Raw genomic sequence first — 17,152 nt, forward strand, 5'->3', positions numbered from 1 at the left:
TTTAATCAAGGTGCTCACGTGATTTGATGCACTTCGAAGTGTAAGACTCGTTTTATCACAATATAGATCTTGATTATCAATCAGATCGTCTTGACTGGGCGCCACCGTTTTGTTTGAAGCAAATGCAAGTGATACGAGAGGTTGAATCTGATTGGTCAATAGGAGAGCCATAGAAAGAATATAACTCGTAATAGCCACTGGTGGCGCTACGATCGAGCCCAGGAATTCCAGCCTAGTTCGGCAAGGGTGGAAACTGGACTTTAAAAGTCAGTTAACGCTCTTGCCTCGGGAAGATGTATAGTCTGTAAAATGTTGATTTCAATTTCAATTTCGGGGAAAACTGTTCCCGGGAGGAATTCCTTTTTCGGTCCCTGTGAGAAAGATTAGCAAGAAAGGAAATAAAATTCATTTGGTGAAAAGAATGCACTTAGGATACCCAACATGCAATATATAAAAGCATAGTTATCCGCGACATTTATTAATGCTGTACTGTACTGAGTGATGAATGACACCAAAGGGCCAATAACATCAGATGACACGGAGCGGTGCTCATACTATCGACCAGTGGTTGTGGTGAGATGACTGAACATGAAAGTTGCTGACAACCACAACATTCTCTCAATCACTTCTAACCTAGCTAATACTGTATTGTAAACAAGTTATTACGGACATTAACTCCAAGTGAACGATGAAAACCCGATGGACATAGGTATACTAGTATATTATGTATATCACCGTTTTTCCAAATATACTCCCTGGGGTGAGGTGAAGACGCATTACCAAGCCACTCAGCGGAAGAAACGATTAGTGGACTAAGATCGCGGCAAAAAAGTATCGGAAATTAAAGGCGCCGCCGTGGTAAACAAAGCTAGAAGCCCAGCTTGTTTTTCGAGCTACCGTATATATCCAAACGTGCTGTCTCGCGATCTCTATGTTATTTACGCCACGGCCAAATATCCCATTCTGCAAGAATGCACTGATATACGAAGTCCGTTTGATCAAATGACGATATTTCGCTGGGCATTAGCCTTTAGTCATGTTTTCTGTTCCATATCGGCTTTATTTACGCAATAAATCCTTACTAAGAAAATAAAGATAAAATACTTAATTACTTTACCATCCTGTTACATAACGCTGTGCTTGTATCGGCCACAGCTTCCGATTTAATTGGATGATGTTATCTATTCTACAAAGTGTGTGAAGGTACGCTTAGCAAATAAATTTCTGTGGCGAAAAATATCAATCTCGAGAACGTTAAAGAGGCCATTACTGGCAACATGTTATCTGTCGAGTGAGGCTCACAGCGTTGGCACCATGGCAGCGTTCACACGCACGTGCACTCGTGGTCCACGAACACCGTTATGCAGCCCCATTGCGCTGATCAACATGCTCCTGTTGTAAGACTTTGATTAAAGTTGTTTATTTTACTTCCTGCATGCACGTGTTACACGTGTTTCCGGTTTTCAGCCGAAATTGCATTTTTGTTGCTTGTTTCTGATGAGAAACCTAAATTAACGACATTTGGAGTTTATATATAGTTGCTATGGTTATCTGTGGGGATTGTGTTCATTCATGTGTTTGTTTGTGTTGATGTTTAAGGGCGTTGATGAGTGATGCGTTATTTTCCAAGAAATTAACACTAAAGGAAATGAACAGATAAATACTCTTCCAATCCCTCCTTCAAACACTCAGACGGAAACTTTTGAGAAAATGAGTCTCGGAAATATAAATATAATTGGTCATTTCACGCCCCATATATAAAGTCAATATGAATATGTATTTCGGGCATATATGACGTACAGAGAGGCTACTTAAAGATGGTTAACAAATCAGCTGTTTATCTCATCAAGTGTCAAGGTTAGACTTGGCCACAGGTTATCATGGCGTTCATGGAAATAATACATCGTCGATGATGTTGCAGAAATCTGGGTGTTCTGCTGTCGTTTCTGCTGCCGCTGGCTGTGTCCAGTGAGAAGATTGGGCTGGGGTCATTCCGAGACCAGATCCTTGACCAGCACAATGAGTACCGACGGGAGGAGCAGGCGTCCAACATGTGCCTCATGGTCAGTCCGACTTCCGGTCCTCAATCAAGTCCAAAATATAAACAATTAATGTAAATGGCGTAACATCAGATGTGTGTTTCGTAGCTTCAAAACAATATTGACAATATATGCTTCGTGGCTTTGAAATAGTTACACCAGAGTCCATATTCTATGGAGGCATGCATACGTAGCCACGTCCACATCAAATCTCACATACATCCGTCACCCCGTCAACATCAAATATCACATACATCCGTCATCACGTCCACATCAAATATCACATACATCCGTCACCACGTCCACATCAAACATCATATGCATCCGTCACCACGTCCACATCAAACATCATATGCATCCGTCACCACATCCACATCAAATATCACATAGATCCGTCACCACGTCCACATCAAACATTGCATACATCCGTCATCACGTCCACATCAAACATCACATACATCCGTCACCACGTCCACATCAAATATCACATACATACATCACCACGTCCACATCAAACAACACACTCATCAGTCACCACGTCCACATCAAACATCACATGCATACATCACCACGTCCATATCAAACATCACATACATCCGTCACCACGTCCACATCAAACATCACATACATTTGTCAAAACGTCCACATCAAACATTGCATACATCCGTCACCACGTCCACATCAAACATCACATACATCCGTCACCACGTCCACATCAAATATCACATACATCCGTCACCACGTCCACATCAAACATCACATACATCCGTCACAACGTCCACATCAAACATTGCATACATCCGTCACCACGTCCACATCAAACATTTGCATACATCCGTCACCACGTCCACATCAAACATCACATACATCCGTCACCACGTCCACATCAAACATCACATACATCCGTCACCACGTCCACATCAAACATCACATACATCCGTCACCACGTCCACATCAAATATCACATACATCCGTCACCACGTCCACATCAAACATCACATACATCCGTCACAACGTCCACATCAAACATTGCATACATCCGTCACCACGTCCACATCAAACATTGCATACATCCGTCACCACGTCCACATCAAACATCACATACATCCGTCACCACGTCCACATCAAACATCACATACATCCATCTCCCCGTCCACATCAAACATCACATACATCCGTCACCACGTCCACATCAAATATCACATACATCCGTCATCACGTCCACATCAAGCATCGCCACGTCACACAATATAACACCCACAACCACGCCTACGCCAACGCCCACGCCCACGCCCACGCCCACGCCCACGCCCACGCGTGTACCATGCACTCCCCTATATCCATGCCCACCACCACATCCAGACCAACCTGTGAAGATCCGTATTAGAATAGGTCTTCAGCAACCCATGCTTGTTCTATGAGCCGACTTATGGGATCGGGTGGTCAGACTCGCTGACTTGGTTGATGCATGTCATCGTATCCCACATCCCTAGACCACATCGCCTCCCCAGACCACATCAAACTACGTCACATAACAATACATCGTGAATAAACACTGAATGCCTTCGAATAAAGTGTCTGATCATTCAGTAGATGTCATACAGTTTAGAAATTAACCAACATGTCTTTGTCAAAAACACCCACCTGTTCCTCCAGAAATGGAACGACACACTAGCGGCGGCTGCTGAGCGTTGGGCAGACAGGTGCGTCTTCAAGCACGAGATGAAGAGCGGGATGGGGGAGAATCTGGCGTTCGACACCCGGAAGTTCGACACTCCCAAGCTGCTCGACGGCCTAATGAAGGGCTGGCATGACGAGAAGAGGACCTGGAAATACGGAAGTCAGTCATGCGGCTACGCCTGTCATTTCACACAGGTAACTCTAACGTTTACGTGTAGTTAAAGGTATAAGGCAAGTCATGCTTGTAGTAAGAGGCGACTGACGGGATCGGGGGGTCAAGCTCGCTGACTTAACATGTCATCGTATCCCAATTGCGTAGATTGACGCTCTGGGTGTCAGTCACTCCCGACTCGATTATTTACAGACCGCATTCGGCTTGTCTCGGAAAGGGACAAGATAGTCACGAATGCCATCATACAACAGGAATGGAGTGCGTCCTTATATATATATTAAACAACAAACAAACACCCAGCCCTCTCTCCATACGTTGTTTATCATCCAAACGAGGCTTACAGTATCGTCTTCATTTTTGCGTTTTCTTAGATTGTAGACCAAGAAATGCTATTCTACAAAAAATGAATTACATCAAAATGTATTTAGGCCACGTGCCACTTAAGATCCTCCAGCCTTTTGGTATCGGTCGATAGCTTCCTTTAAGCACTTCCTATGCGATGAAAATATGTATATATATGGTTTCTGAATTCTGAACAACAAATCCTAACATAAAAGCTCCAGGTATATTTGCATTCTTGTCTCTATCACATGAAAGGATAAAGGCCCCAGCTATATCACAGGATACACTAAGAATGGGCTTCGAACGCTGTACCTATGTGGGGAATCGAACCCCTGTCATTGATGATCCATCGCTATAGCCTCCAGGCTTCCCTACCGCCCGGCGGTTCTATTATGACGACAAATAGCACACGTACCTTTAATGTTTCCTGTAGACACGTGCGATGAAATATGTGGACATCATTTAGTAGCGTCGACATGGTAATTGTCATGAATGACGGCTAGTCGGGTAGGGGGTATATTCGGGGTAGGAAGGAATGTGATCGTCTGGTGAAGTCCTTACAACATAGCGTCCGTTGACCTGGGAGGACCTGGGAGGACCTGGGAGGACGCTCCCCCAGTCGCTGTCTCGGATTGTCAACGACTGTAGGCCCGTTTCCTTATACGACTCCGGGTACATTGGTTTCCCCGTGTGAGAGCGCGTGCCAGCTTCATGTGGGAGGAAAGCCCTAAGTGATGCAGGTCACAGATGTTTACCACTTTGGTGAAACTCACAAGCACGGGTATGGTGCTGACAAACCTGGAACCATAATTGGGGCGAACTGGGATTCGAAACCGCGATCATGGGTTCTGGCTTGTTCCAACGGCCGCAACCCTGCACAGCTAATTGCGGCGCCTCAGACGACTGGGCCACCCAACCCGTACCCCCAATTTCCCTTAGTCCTAGCTCTAACAAAGTCATGGATAATACGACTGTCACAGACGTTAGTGGCCAAATCATATACAGTGCCATTCTTATTGTATAGCCAATAGGTGACTGAGTAAGAATGGTTTTACGCCACTTTTAGCAATATTCCAGCTAAAATGTATATCAAGACGGGGGACGCCAGAAATGGGTTCACACATTGTACCCATGTGGTGAATTGAACTCAGGGTTGCGGCGTCAGGAGGAAATGTTTTAACCGCTAGGCCACTCCATCGCCTTCATAGAGACAAGTCAATATGACAAGTGGCGAATAAAAATGAATGGCGTCTCGCCAGCTCCTGTTCTTTAAATCTTAATGTTTTAATCTCTGTAGATAATGCTTGATTCCTTGTTGGACACACTACCTTCTGCCTGTATGATTGTCCAGTACAGCTGAAATATTCTCCTACATGGCGTTAAGCCAATCCCAAATAACCTTAGCTCTCATCGCAAGACCATAAATTTCTCAAAACATTTTTTTTTTAAGTTTAATTCCATAATGACGAGAAACGTTATTATTTTGATGTAGACCTGGGTAAAACACGGGCTGCATACCGACGAGGTGCTTGTTCTATATCGGATGCAGATGTAAGGAGTGATTAATGAGAACTGTTTCTGGTTGGTTGATTGCGGAAGTGCATGTATCCTGCACGGAATCGACTTTCCATCACACTAAATCCTTCATCCATGCACGGGTGCTCCCTTCGTTATGAAGTGCATATTTCTCCAACCCCAGTTAGTAATTTAATGGCTTCAAAACTGTGTTAACTGTTGTCCCCCGCCACCGGAAGTGCAGACATTTGTGCCAGAAAGTCATGACATGGGTAATTAGCCAGGTTATTTGTGAGAACAAAATATCTTGCCTGTTAATTCCAAACTTTAAACTCGTACATCTTTCAGTGTTTAATTTGAAATCTGAAATGTTCAAGGTTTTATACCCATATTGGGATGTTAGCTAATGGAAAGCATTTTAGCCGTAACCGTTTAAGTGAGTGATGTTTGAATTGCAATTCCATAATGTGTATATACACTTCTTATGATTACAAAGATAACATTCATGATAGTACCTAAGCTGAATGCAGCTAAACTAACTGCCAGGCCAAGGAACCAGGGCCAACCTGCACAAAGCGATCTTAGCGTTAAGATGATCGTAACTCCCATACTTTAACATTACAATAGTTGTAGTGCTAAGATCGCTTTGTGCAAGTGGGCCCAGAATTCCTTGGGCTGTTAAATGAATAGTTTAAGAAATATGCCCAAAATGTTTGTTGACAGTGATGAAATTATTGCTTTGTGGACAAAAAACAATCGTCAAAATGTTTGTGATAAAAGTTCAAAAGTGTTTGGTGGTGTTCAGTAAATACATAGTTTGTTGGATACAGCTGAGCACATGCATAAATAGCCAGGACCAACCATCCCTGTGATTGTACAAAGAATTATGCCCCTTGGTAACTCAAACTTCAAATCGCAATGGTAAATAATACTGAGCAAACGTCCTGCAGTTACATTCAACCTTCAAGTGTACTGTGAAACAGGGGACGGTACGCTTCATGTGGACATATTGCTGACCTCCTCTCCATCCTCCACAGCTTGTCTGGCACTCCACCAATGCTGTAGGATGTGCGGCTACACGGTGTGGGCAGCTGGGGGGGCTCATAGGCGCCAAGGTCAAGAACGCCTTCTACCTCGTCTGCTTCTACTACCCCAGGTGCGTACATCTATACAAGGATGTTCACAGCTAACTGACATAAAGGCAAGTCTGTTATTAAACGTCCAATAATCAAACGGGGGCACAGGTGGCCCAGTCGTCTAAGGCGCCGCGATTCGCTGGGCAGAGTTGAGTCCCTTGGCCACGCCAGAAACCTATGATTGTGGGTTCGAATCCCGGTTCGTCCCGATTATATTTCTAGGTTTGTCAGCACAATACCCGTGCTCGTGGGTTTCACCGAAGTGGTAAACGTCAGAGACCTGCATCACTTCGGGCTGTCCTCTAACATTAAGCTGACACGCCGCGATATTACTGAAATACTGTTTAAAGCGGCCTTTATGGAAAACTTTCAATGAAATCAAGATGGAAGACAAGCAACCGTGACGCAGGTAAACAACATTTACCACTTTGATGAAACCAAATTAAAAGCATAGCGATTCAGGAATTCGAACTCACGACCTGCTACACCTGCATGACAACTAATAACAGGTCATACAAAGATTATATCCGTGAAGATCCGGGGTAGAATAGGTCTTCAGCAACCCATGCTTGGCGTAAAAGGCGACTATGCTTGTCGTAAGAGGCGATTAACGGGATCGGGTGGTCAACCAAAAAGTACCTTTGGTTGAAATGAGACGATACTTTTCATCTCCACTTTATAACCCCACTAATGTAATGGTGCGGTTATGGTCCCACATCGACAGACCAACAATATCACAATCGTAAGACCCGGATTACAACAGTTCTTCAGTAACCCATGCTTGTCGTAAGAGGCGACTAACAGGATCGGGTGGTCAGGCTCGCTGACTTGGTTAATGCATGTCATCGTAACACAATTGCGTGGATCGATTCTCATGATATCAATCACTGGATTGTCTAGTCCAGATTCGATAATTTACAGACCGCCGTCATATAGCTGGAATATTGCTGCGGTGTTAAACAACAAACAAACATTAAAAGATTAACAAGGTTTTTGAAGATGAAACCCATCTCCATTCCAAGTTTACAGTCCAGAAGTTTCGCTAAAGGTCACGTAGAATGTATAACCACCGTGTGTATATGCTGCAGAGGCAACTGGATGGGCGAGGTGCCCTACATCCCGGGCAGAGCATGCTCCAAGTGTGAGAAGGGCGCAGCGTGTTCCGAGGAGCTGTGTGAAGGCGGCGGCGGGCCTCAGGTAGCAGCAGCACCAGCACCAGCTCCAGCAGGTGGGTCAGTAGTCGACAGGTACACTGGGACCTCGGGAGTGCTGCCCCTGTTGTACGAAAACCTTATTAGTATTGATAAGTAGTACTCGGGGAAAACCTTGCTAGCACCGACCAAGAAACCCCAGAGTCGTTCACAAGTGGAACTTCATAAATCTGACCCTATTCGTATGGATACTTAGAAGTCCAGGGCCAGTTTTTCTTGGACTTTTAATAGCCTTCCCCTTTCCATTAAATCTTGTAAGACCACGGCCGTTTTTTCCTGGAACCTGACCCTTTTTCATGGAACTACTTATTAGACCAGATCCGTTTTTTTTCTTGGAATCTCATTTACCTGTACCCTGTCCAAGGAACTATATCAGACCGGGGCCGTTTGTTCTTGGACTCTCATTAGCCTGATCCCTTTGGGAATGTGTTAGTCAAGAGCTGTTTGCTCTTGGAACCCTATTCACTTTTGTGCCGTCTTTTTTGGAGACGGTTGACTCTGGAACCTTTTAATCTGTGGACCTCCTCTCCAAAATGAAGTGTTGTTCCATTGTAACTGTTGTTAACACCTATACGTTCATATTTGTGTCCTTTAGTTTAATGACAATTGTCATTCCAGCACTGACCTTGAGAGAGCCATTGCCCAGGTCGAGGGGTCACGTTTCCTTCGTCAGGAAATCAAGTCGGTTCGAGACATTCTCCCATGGGACGGGAGCCAATCGGAAAAGTGTATCTCGTGGTACCAGCACTCTTCACAGATCTGGACCAATCAGTCTCGATCGTTTCCGAAGACCCCTAGCTCTCAAAGCAAACAGTCTTCTGTCTGATCAGGGAACGTCTCTTCTCTCGAAACAGCCCCGGCAGTTGGCCTACTCTTCCGCCAGAGAATTGAACTACAAAGTGGCCAAGAAGAACAAGCCAAAGCGTCATAGAAGCAGATGCAGGGACAGGCTGCCTGCTTGCTGGAAGTGGGCAGACAGATGCAAGGGCAACAGAGCTATAAGGATCATGTGCCCAAAGTCGTGTGATTCTTGTGAGATGGTGCTGGCTTTGGTAGACGGAAGACCTGACAACAGGAGCCAGGGTTCCAGGAGCACTGTGATGAAGAAGCAAGTACGGTCTGGTTCCGTTGGACAACGTCGTGGGGTCTCTCGCGCCACCAGGTACCCCGGCTACAGTTGTCCTCCTACACGGTCTTTAATAATTCACCCCGTGGGGATTCCGGACAAGAATTGGTCCCTCGTAAGAGCCGCCAAGAGAGCATCCGATCCGGTGATTTTGTGTCATTGGGTGGATTGCTGCTCATGATTTCAGTCACTTGTTTCCCTTGATAGACTCAAATAAGTAGTCGAGATATGGCTGGTTTATTGCCCGTTTGCGTGAAACAACATTTGCTCTTAAATTTTCTTTCGAAATATGGTGGTGCTACCGATAGGGCAGGACAAGCTTCCCCTTTTCGCGAACACCTGGTGTCATTGTTGATTTTCAGTGATCCCTTCATTTCATTTTCACCGCTACGTTGCCGTTTATGCAATCTGTTTCGGGGGATAATCGAGTCTTGTTATTTTCTGGCGTTGTATCTTTTATATATGTTTGCATATGCTACTTGAGTTTTAAATATAATTTTATATTTAAAAAATTTTCGAAACTCTTTAATAGCCATAATGCCATGCTAACTTTAAAATGATTTTATAAATGATATAAACGTTCTGTGACGAAATGTTGATAATGGAGACTCGTTCATTTCTCGACCTCCTTACAGAAACCGACACCAATCCAGTGCACGTCAGCGTCATCAATCTGAAAAGGCTACCATCAACCGACATCAAAGCGCAGCAAGAAAAACTGACAGCACCCGTCAAAATGGAGGTCAGATCAGCAGACGACAGAGTTACAGCAGTAGACGACAGGCACGCTATCACCACAGCCAACAGTCGAGTCGGGAAAGTCGCTACGGACAACGTCACAACACTGGGAGACACCATCACCAATCTCGACAACACAGCAGGGGGGGCAGCAGAGCCACACAACGCCGTACCGTGCACCAGACCAGAAGTCAAGATCTTAAAAACAAACATACCGTCTCTGCGCAGCACCGGAAGCAGCAAAACGCCGTATTACCTCAGAAGGATACCCGTGAGTGAACACGAGATTATCTCATAGTAGCCAGCATTAAAACGCAGTTTCGATTATCACCATAATTCATTTCATAAACAGGGCTAGGTTTGTGCTCAAAACGTGATTTGACATAACAACACTATTGCGTTTTTAATGCCGGCTAGTATATTACGTTCAGCAACATCCCTTTGTTATCTGCATATATAAGATCTGCAAGTGATTCCAAGGAATTTGATTGGCTAAGCAAACAATTTCCTCGGTATTTCTTTCGGTGTTAGAATCACCTAGTAGCCAAGAACGGATATTTTTTCGGTCACTGAGTTAAGACATACAGTTCACATACAGCTGAACAATTTTGTTTTCCATAACAAGTTTTTTTTCCGACATCCAGCATCGGGGTAAAACCCGACCCGAATGATGTGTTTCCAGTATTTGCCGGACCCTAGAAATACATTTATGACACCTATAAACGATACAGTTCGCCGTGTCTATCACTTCGTGTTTTTCCGTTATCACCTGCCAGTGAATAAGCATTCGTCACCACTCGCCCCTTTCCGTAATCTGCAAGAATATTCGGCTTGTCCCGGAATAACACGAGTTGATCACGAATGAGTGAATAAGGGTAGTTCCAATACCCCCCGATATGGTTGTACCACCCGCAAACAGTCTCATGATCACTCAGGACGGACATATTACATTGCCAAACCATCCTAAGCAGTGTCTGTCCGGTGGTGTAACAGTTTTCTAAGTTAACAGCTAACTGGATCGTTTATAGATTTAAAACCTGCAAAACAGTTCGTTTCTTTCTCATTCTTGACATTTCAGTTATTGTTGACTTACATAAATATCTTTGTAAGCAATAAATAATCTGTTTTCCTAACAAGCGTATCGTTTTACACGCAGCTGGGGCATTTCTGAGTTTAGACCAAGCTGAAAATGAGGATAAACAAACTGTCAAAAAAATCATTTTGTTTAACTGAACAAATGTATGAGTGTGTACTAACTGGCCCAATTGTTTGTGTCTGGTTTCAGCTTTCTGCACCGACAACGCAAATTATGCTGCCCGGTGTGTGTACTGGGCTAAGACTGGGTTCTGTCAGGAGAACTACATGATGCGAGACCTGTACTGTAAGAAGAGCTGCGGAAACTGCTAACCAGTATAATATATGAGAGATTGGACCTTTATTCAACTGTGACATTATGGTACACTATGGTACACTATGACCTCTTTATACCAGAGTGATGGAGTTCGGGTGTTATACTCAACTCAGACTCAGGGTTGTTGTCTCCCTGTAAAGTATTCAGCTCAGAGTTAAGTTATTAGCTCGGATAGGCGAGGTTCACTCGTTATTGATCAATAAATATACATATATACCCGCTATACAGGTAGAGACTTGTACATAGGATATATATTTATATTTACTGGCCAATAACGAATTCCTGTCTTGAGGTTAAAATTTCAGAGTGAGATATAGCTGTGGTCTTGACAAATAATGATTACTTTGTTGCGTGGTGTTTGTTTGTTTGTTTTCTTCATTTTAATCAGGCCTTTGTCGTTTCAAAATATTTGTAAACGAAAAACAGCCGCCAGCAAAAATAATCATGGACGAACAATTGTTCTCAGTGAAGATGATGGGCGATGTTTTTTGTTATTTACTCGACAAGCGTAAAGATCCTGGCCCGAGTGAAAACAACTGTATCATTCACAGGCGGATTTGAGTCCAATGCAGCAAATGGAGAAACGACACATTGCTGCCAGTGTTTAGCCCTAATTTGATTTGGATATGATCTGTCAAAACATTTAAATTCCACCTGTAGATTGATTGAATGTGACAGCTGTACCTTTTCAAGTGTTGTATAATGGAGTGTTTCGCCCTATACCTTTCAAAATCTACGTTTTGTTATCGGGTATACACGTTTGCCCTAATGTTTAGTATATTTACACCAGCAACATCCACATTCATTAGTGGGTGGTTAATTAAAAAATTGTAAAGGAGCCACCTGCAAGTCTAGCTGTATCGTCCACGCTCATTCTGATCATACAGACTTTCAATATATACAGTTGATACATTTTACATTTTTGCGTACGGCAGGCTGTGACAATGATAGGTGTGTACGTCTTAGTTCTACAGGCGAGACTAGGGTAGCCTAGTGGTTAAAGCATTCGCTCGTCACGCCGAAGACCCAGGTTCGATTCCCCACATGGGTACAATGTGTGTAGCCCATTTCTTGTGTCACCCGCTGTGATGTTGCTGGAGTATTGTTAAAAGTGGCGAACATACTCACTCACTCACTATAAGCGCGATTTGTGATTTTATGTGAATATATAAACATGTACCCTTTAATTGTCGTATGTACATACAGCAGTATTCATGTTAGTATTACACCTTTGTTTGATTACATTGTATACAAGATATATGCATCTCACTGTTTGTCGTTCATATTGTAATACATAGTTACGAATGTGCTCAATTACTATTATTGCCCTTTTAAAAAACATAGTTAGAAGTCAAGTGGCAACGCTTCAATAGCAAGAGATCGCGGTGAGTTGTCTCCCTTTTCTTAATTTGAACAAGCAGATGTGAACAGCAGGAAAACGGTAGTCGTGATCAATAATAATCACGAAATGGAAATTATATTGGCCATCATTTATTATCAACATTTAATGGTTGTCATGGTAACATGTATTTAATCACTAACATCAACTGACAAAAAGTTATAAATGCAAACATGTACAGTAAATCAGTAGAAAGAGAACGTCCAATATTTTACAGTTTGTCCAAGCTGAGACGGCCACGCGGGGGTGCATCTTACGCACGCGGAATGAATGTTAGATAGATGTAATTTAGTCAAATGTCATGTGGTCAACATAACGCTTCCTATGTGCTATAGTGCGTATTGTGAAATAAACGATATTTTGGTATGAATTTTGTGTTGTGTTTTGTCTGCTTAGAAAGGCTGGGTTCACACTACGACCGTTAATTTTGTGCGATGCGTATTGGTTTGCAATTTCTTGAACACTCTATATGCAAAGTTGGTAGGTGCCAAATTGAAGGAAACCCCGATTTTATATAACATGGTAATGTATTCTGCGTGTAAACCAAATATAGATAATATACTGTCAGGCAAAAGAAAGTATACGTTCATGCACAGGACCATGTAACTAATAATAATCATAATCATAATAATAATAATAATAATATACAAACTCGCAACAACAACAAAAAATAAAAGGTATCTACTCTACAGTGGGACTACATCCAATTTTAAAACACAGTAGGTTTATCTCCTAACTATTATTAGTTACATGGTCCTATGGTTTATGTTAGATGGTTGCTAAAAAGAAACAAACAAGAAATGTTTTTTTTCTTTTCGATGGTGATGTTAAAGAAAGGGGCAAAAGAAAGTATACCGAGTTTGTTTTTTACGTAACTGAAAACTGATTTAACTGTTGTTACATTTGATCATGTCTATTTAATCATCACTCATTCCTGCAACAGTTTGTAAAAGGTAATCTGTGGTTGGGTAAGTTGGGTAAAAATATATTCGTTCAATGAAGACTGGGGTAAGAAATGATTTTGTAGCCACATAACCCCTACCATTTTTAGATGTAAATTTGTGTCGTAAAAAACAAATTTATTGAATTCCAAAGATAAGATATCTAATATACCAATCAGCATTTGTTATCATAATTGTTATTAATGTTTTAAAGTTTTAAATCAAATAATTTGTTTTAAATAAAACCATACAGAAGAAAAGTGCTGACAAAGCTCAAGTACATTTCATTGGATACAATATCGATAAATTAAGATATTTTTAATTGAAAATCAAACATATGATAAAATCAACTGCTATATGTAGTTTCGTTTCAGTTTATTTCATAGGAGTATCATAGTTGTGTTCTGAACCTTTAGTGTGCAGTGTTTCGGCGACTGTTTTCAGGCAAAAGAAAAAGTTTGCAATTGTTTTGTCAAATCCATTTTCCAAGTGTATACACTCTTTTGCCCGGTTCATATGGTTAGAGGCTGGAGATGGGAGAGACACTACAGCATTTACAATCATTGTTTGAACTTTACTTATAACCAGGAACCATATGTACATACACATTAAGTTAATAATGTTCCCGTGTAGTGAAAATTGGGTACAAATAGAATGTATGATGCTGTTTTGAGCGAAGTAACGTCATTGACATGGGATGCATTCTTCAGTTGACAAAATTACGGCTGTCATCTTTCGATGAACACAAACAAACATTATTTTCATGAACTTGTTCCTTGTATCTAAGTATAATAATACAGCGACTCAATGATCTTTCAAAGAGGTATTAGTAAGCTTATTATTGCTGGAATTATATTTGAACATACACTTAAAACATGTACAACTTTACAATATGATGGGGGGGGGGGGGAGTACGCTAGAGTAACTGCCCTTAATCAAAGGGAAGCTACTCTAATCCTAGTCAATGAGACCACGGCCACAGACAGGTGTTGTAGAAAGTCGGTCTGTCCTGTTATAACGTTACCAAGTGCAGTCAGATGTACATACAGCGACAGAACGAAACAAGGTAACAATTCGGACATATTTCGGTAAAATCCAACTGTTTTTATTTGTGGAAAGGGTTCCAAGTCGCAGAGGTCTACAAGCACTGATATGGAAACTGATCTCGATTGGCTAGAGCTATCACAAAATTGTTTCGCATTTTACATCTCCAAAGTTGCCCAAACTTGTAAAATGCCTAAGCTACGTCACAGTTAGACACTGATTTTCAATATGTTAGACTATTCTTTTGATGATGATAGGATTTATCCCAGTAGTTTCTCCAGATTCCCGATGTTTAATTCTAAGACTCGATCGCCGAATTACAACGGCGACGCCGTGTTTGTTTATAAACACTGAAAGTAGTCCCTACTTGACCTTTGATATTTGCATCTCTATCCGCATATGACCCCAAAGGATATCGTTTTTATCCGTTGGCTTTATCCTGACGAGAAAGCTACCTATTATATCATCAAAAGGATATTCCATGTGTCTCGTGAAATATCACGTTTCTCTCATCTCGTGACGGAGGGAAAGGAGGTATTTTCACTTGTGGCTACGCCAGTCGTCAAAATATCTCCCTTCCCCCTGTCACTCGATGAGGAAAACTTGATATTTAACTCTACAGATTAGGAGGACGTAATGTTATCAATTTGTGACGTCATGAACGATAGATGACGTAATATCGTATTTCTACTCAACAATGAAGCATTGTGACATCATACGGCTTCACCTGACCAATCAGCATTACGAATCGCTATAATGCACATGTGCAAATATCGGTAAGTTATTACATACGATCATTCTACCCATATGGGTAATATAGTCGGGTTATATGACGACGGCCTGTATATGATCAAACCAATGATTAATATACATCGGTATAATAATATACGATCTCCCGTGTAATACAAATTGTAGGAAACGATTGAATAGTTCGGATATCTGACGAGCGAAATTTGTATTACACGGGAGCGAGTTTATTATCTTATTTATTACTTGCCGTTTATAACTTTTTTCAAAATTGCACTATCGTGTGTAAAACGGAAGACATCTACGCGATCCACAGCAATATCCGATTGAGTTTAACAGAATTAAAAGTTGACACGTATTATATTAATACAATACAAACGCCAACCTTTAGAATTCAGGGGAACGTTTCACAACGCTATCGTAGCGCTAAGGTGATCGTAACTGACATATTTTTACATAGTCTTACGATTGTCGTTGTGCTACGATCGCTTTGTAGAACGGGGTCTTGCACCACAAAGTTTACAATCAGCCTATGACGTAATTTGTGAAAATGTGTTGCAATATATACCGGTGAATCAATGTTATGTGACGTCAGCTCAGCCACAGGGTTGCTGGGGTCATCGAGTGTGCATGAGCTCCTCTCAGCGATCTATCATATCTACACACAATGTCACTCTCTATCAGCTTATTCGTTATTAAACACCGATATCTTCAACGGAGTAATAATACTAGTATAATCTATACACCATAAGTCTGGCAATCCGATCGTTTCAGTAGCTTCGCACGACATGCCATAGAGCGCTGGGTCCCCTGTGGACATACGTAAATATAGTTACGTGAAGAAAAATGAACTTACACAGTATGGTAACTGGTGACTGGTTGATTCTATCTGAAAAGTGTATATTTAACCGACGTATCATTCTATTTCAAAAGTGTCGACATAACCGACCGATCATAAACCGGTAAAATTTTGAAATGTATCGTGCCTTGTATTTTTATTTTCACTAATTCCCAAATAATTTTTAATTTCATTTTAATGTTTTTGTGGTCTTATTTACGAAAAACTATTTTTAGTTATTTTGAGACGATTGTTTAGCCATTTGGTTAAAGCGTTCGCTCGTCACTCCGATTGCTCGAGTTTGATTCCCCACATGGGTACAATGTGTGAAGCCCAGTTCTGGTGTCCCGCGCCGTGATATTGCTGGAAGATTGTTAAAACTACACTCGTTTCGTACCGTACGGGTCCTAACTATGATTTTACAAGAGCTTCTATAAATATAGCGCATGTAGAATAACGTCCCTTTAATACGGAATAGTCGGCTTCGTCCGTTCCGTGATTAGTTGTCATTTGCGGTGACGAATGGATTAGTTTTATCCATTTACGACCTACTTTAGCCGGAATTTCTCGTGTGGTCACGAATGGAGAATATAGCGGTCCTCGAATGGGATAGTCCCGAATGCAATAATATCCAGGCAATGCGGTCATAAACTGGTGCACGTTGACTGTTTCGCATGCGCGGTGTTCAAACAATCGGCAGACCGGAGCCGAGTTTGTGTGGTGACTAACGCTGAACGCTTCATCTGTTACTAAATTTAGCTCGTGTACTATTGAACGGTGGAATATGTAGCTAAAATGACAAGCGGAAAATAA

At 42.0% G+C, this 17,152-nt stretch overlaps 1 protein-coding gene across 1 annotated transcript; it reads left to right on the forward strand.

Moving 5' to 3' along the window:
- The first annotated feature begins 1,314 nt into the window (after positions 1-1,314).
- LOC139479390 (peptidase inhibitor 16-like) lies at positions 1,315-11,653 on the forward strand. Its single transcript, XM_071262244.1, has 8 exons — positions 1,315-1,397; positions 1,922-2,063; positions 3,696-3,914; positions 6,786-6,904; positions 7,973-8,112; positions 8,714-9,257; positions 9,857-10,230; positions 11,245-11,653. The coding sequence occupies exons 1-8, from the start codon at positions 1,315-1,317 to the stop codon at positions 11,364-11,366; spliced, it is 1,743 nt and encodes a 580-aa protein (XP_071118345.1). The 3' UTR covers positions 11,367-11,653.
- Positions 11,654-17,152: the final 5,499 nt, after the last annotated feature.

Source organism: Haliotis cracherodii, unplaced genomic scaffold, assembly GCF_022045235.1.
Source record: "Haliotis cracherodii isolate W230 unplaced genomic scaffold, xgHalCrac1.p SCAF_4, whole genome shotgun sequence".
Classification (NCBI taxonomy): Eukaryota; Metazoa; Mollusca; class Gastropoda; order Lepetellida; family Haliotidae; genus Haliotis; species Haliotis cracherodii.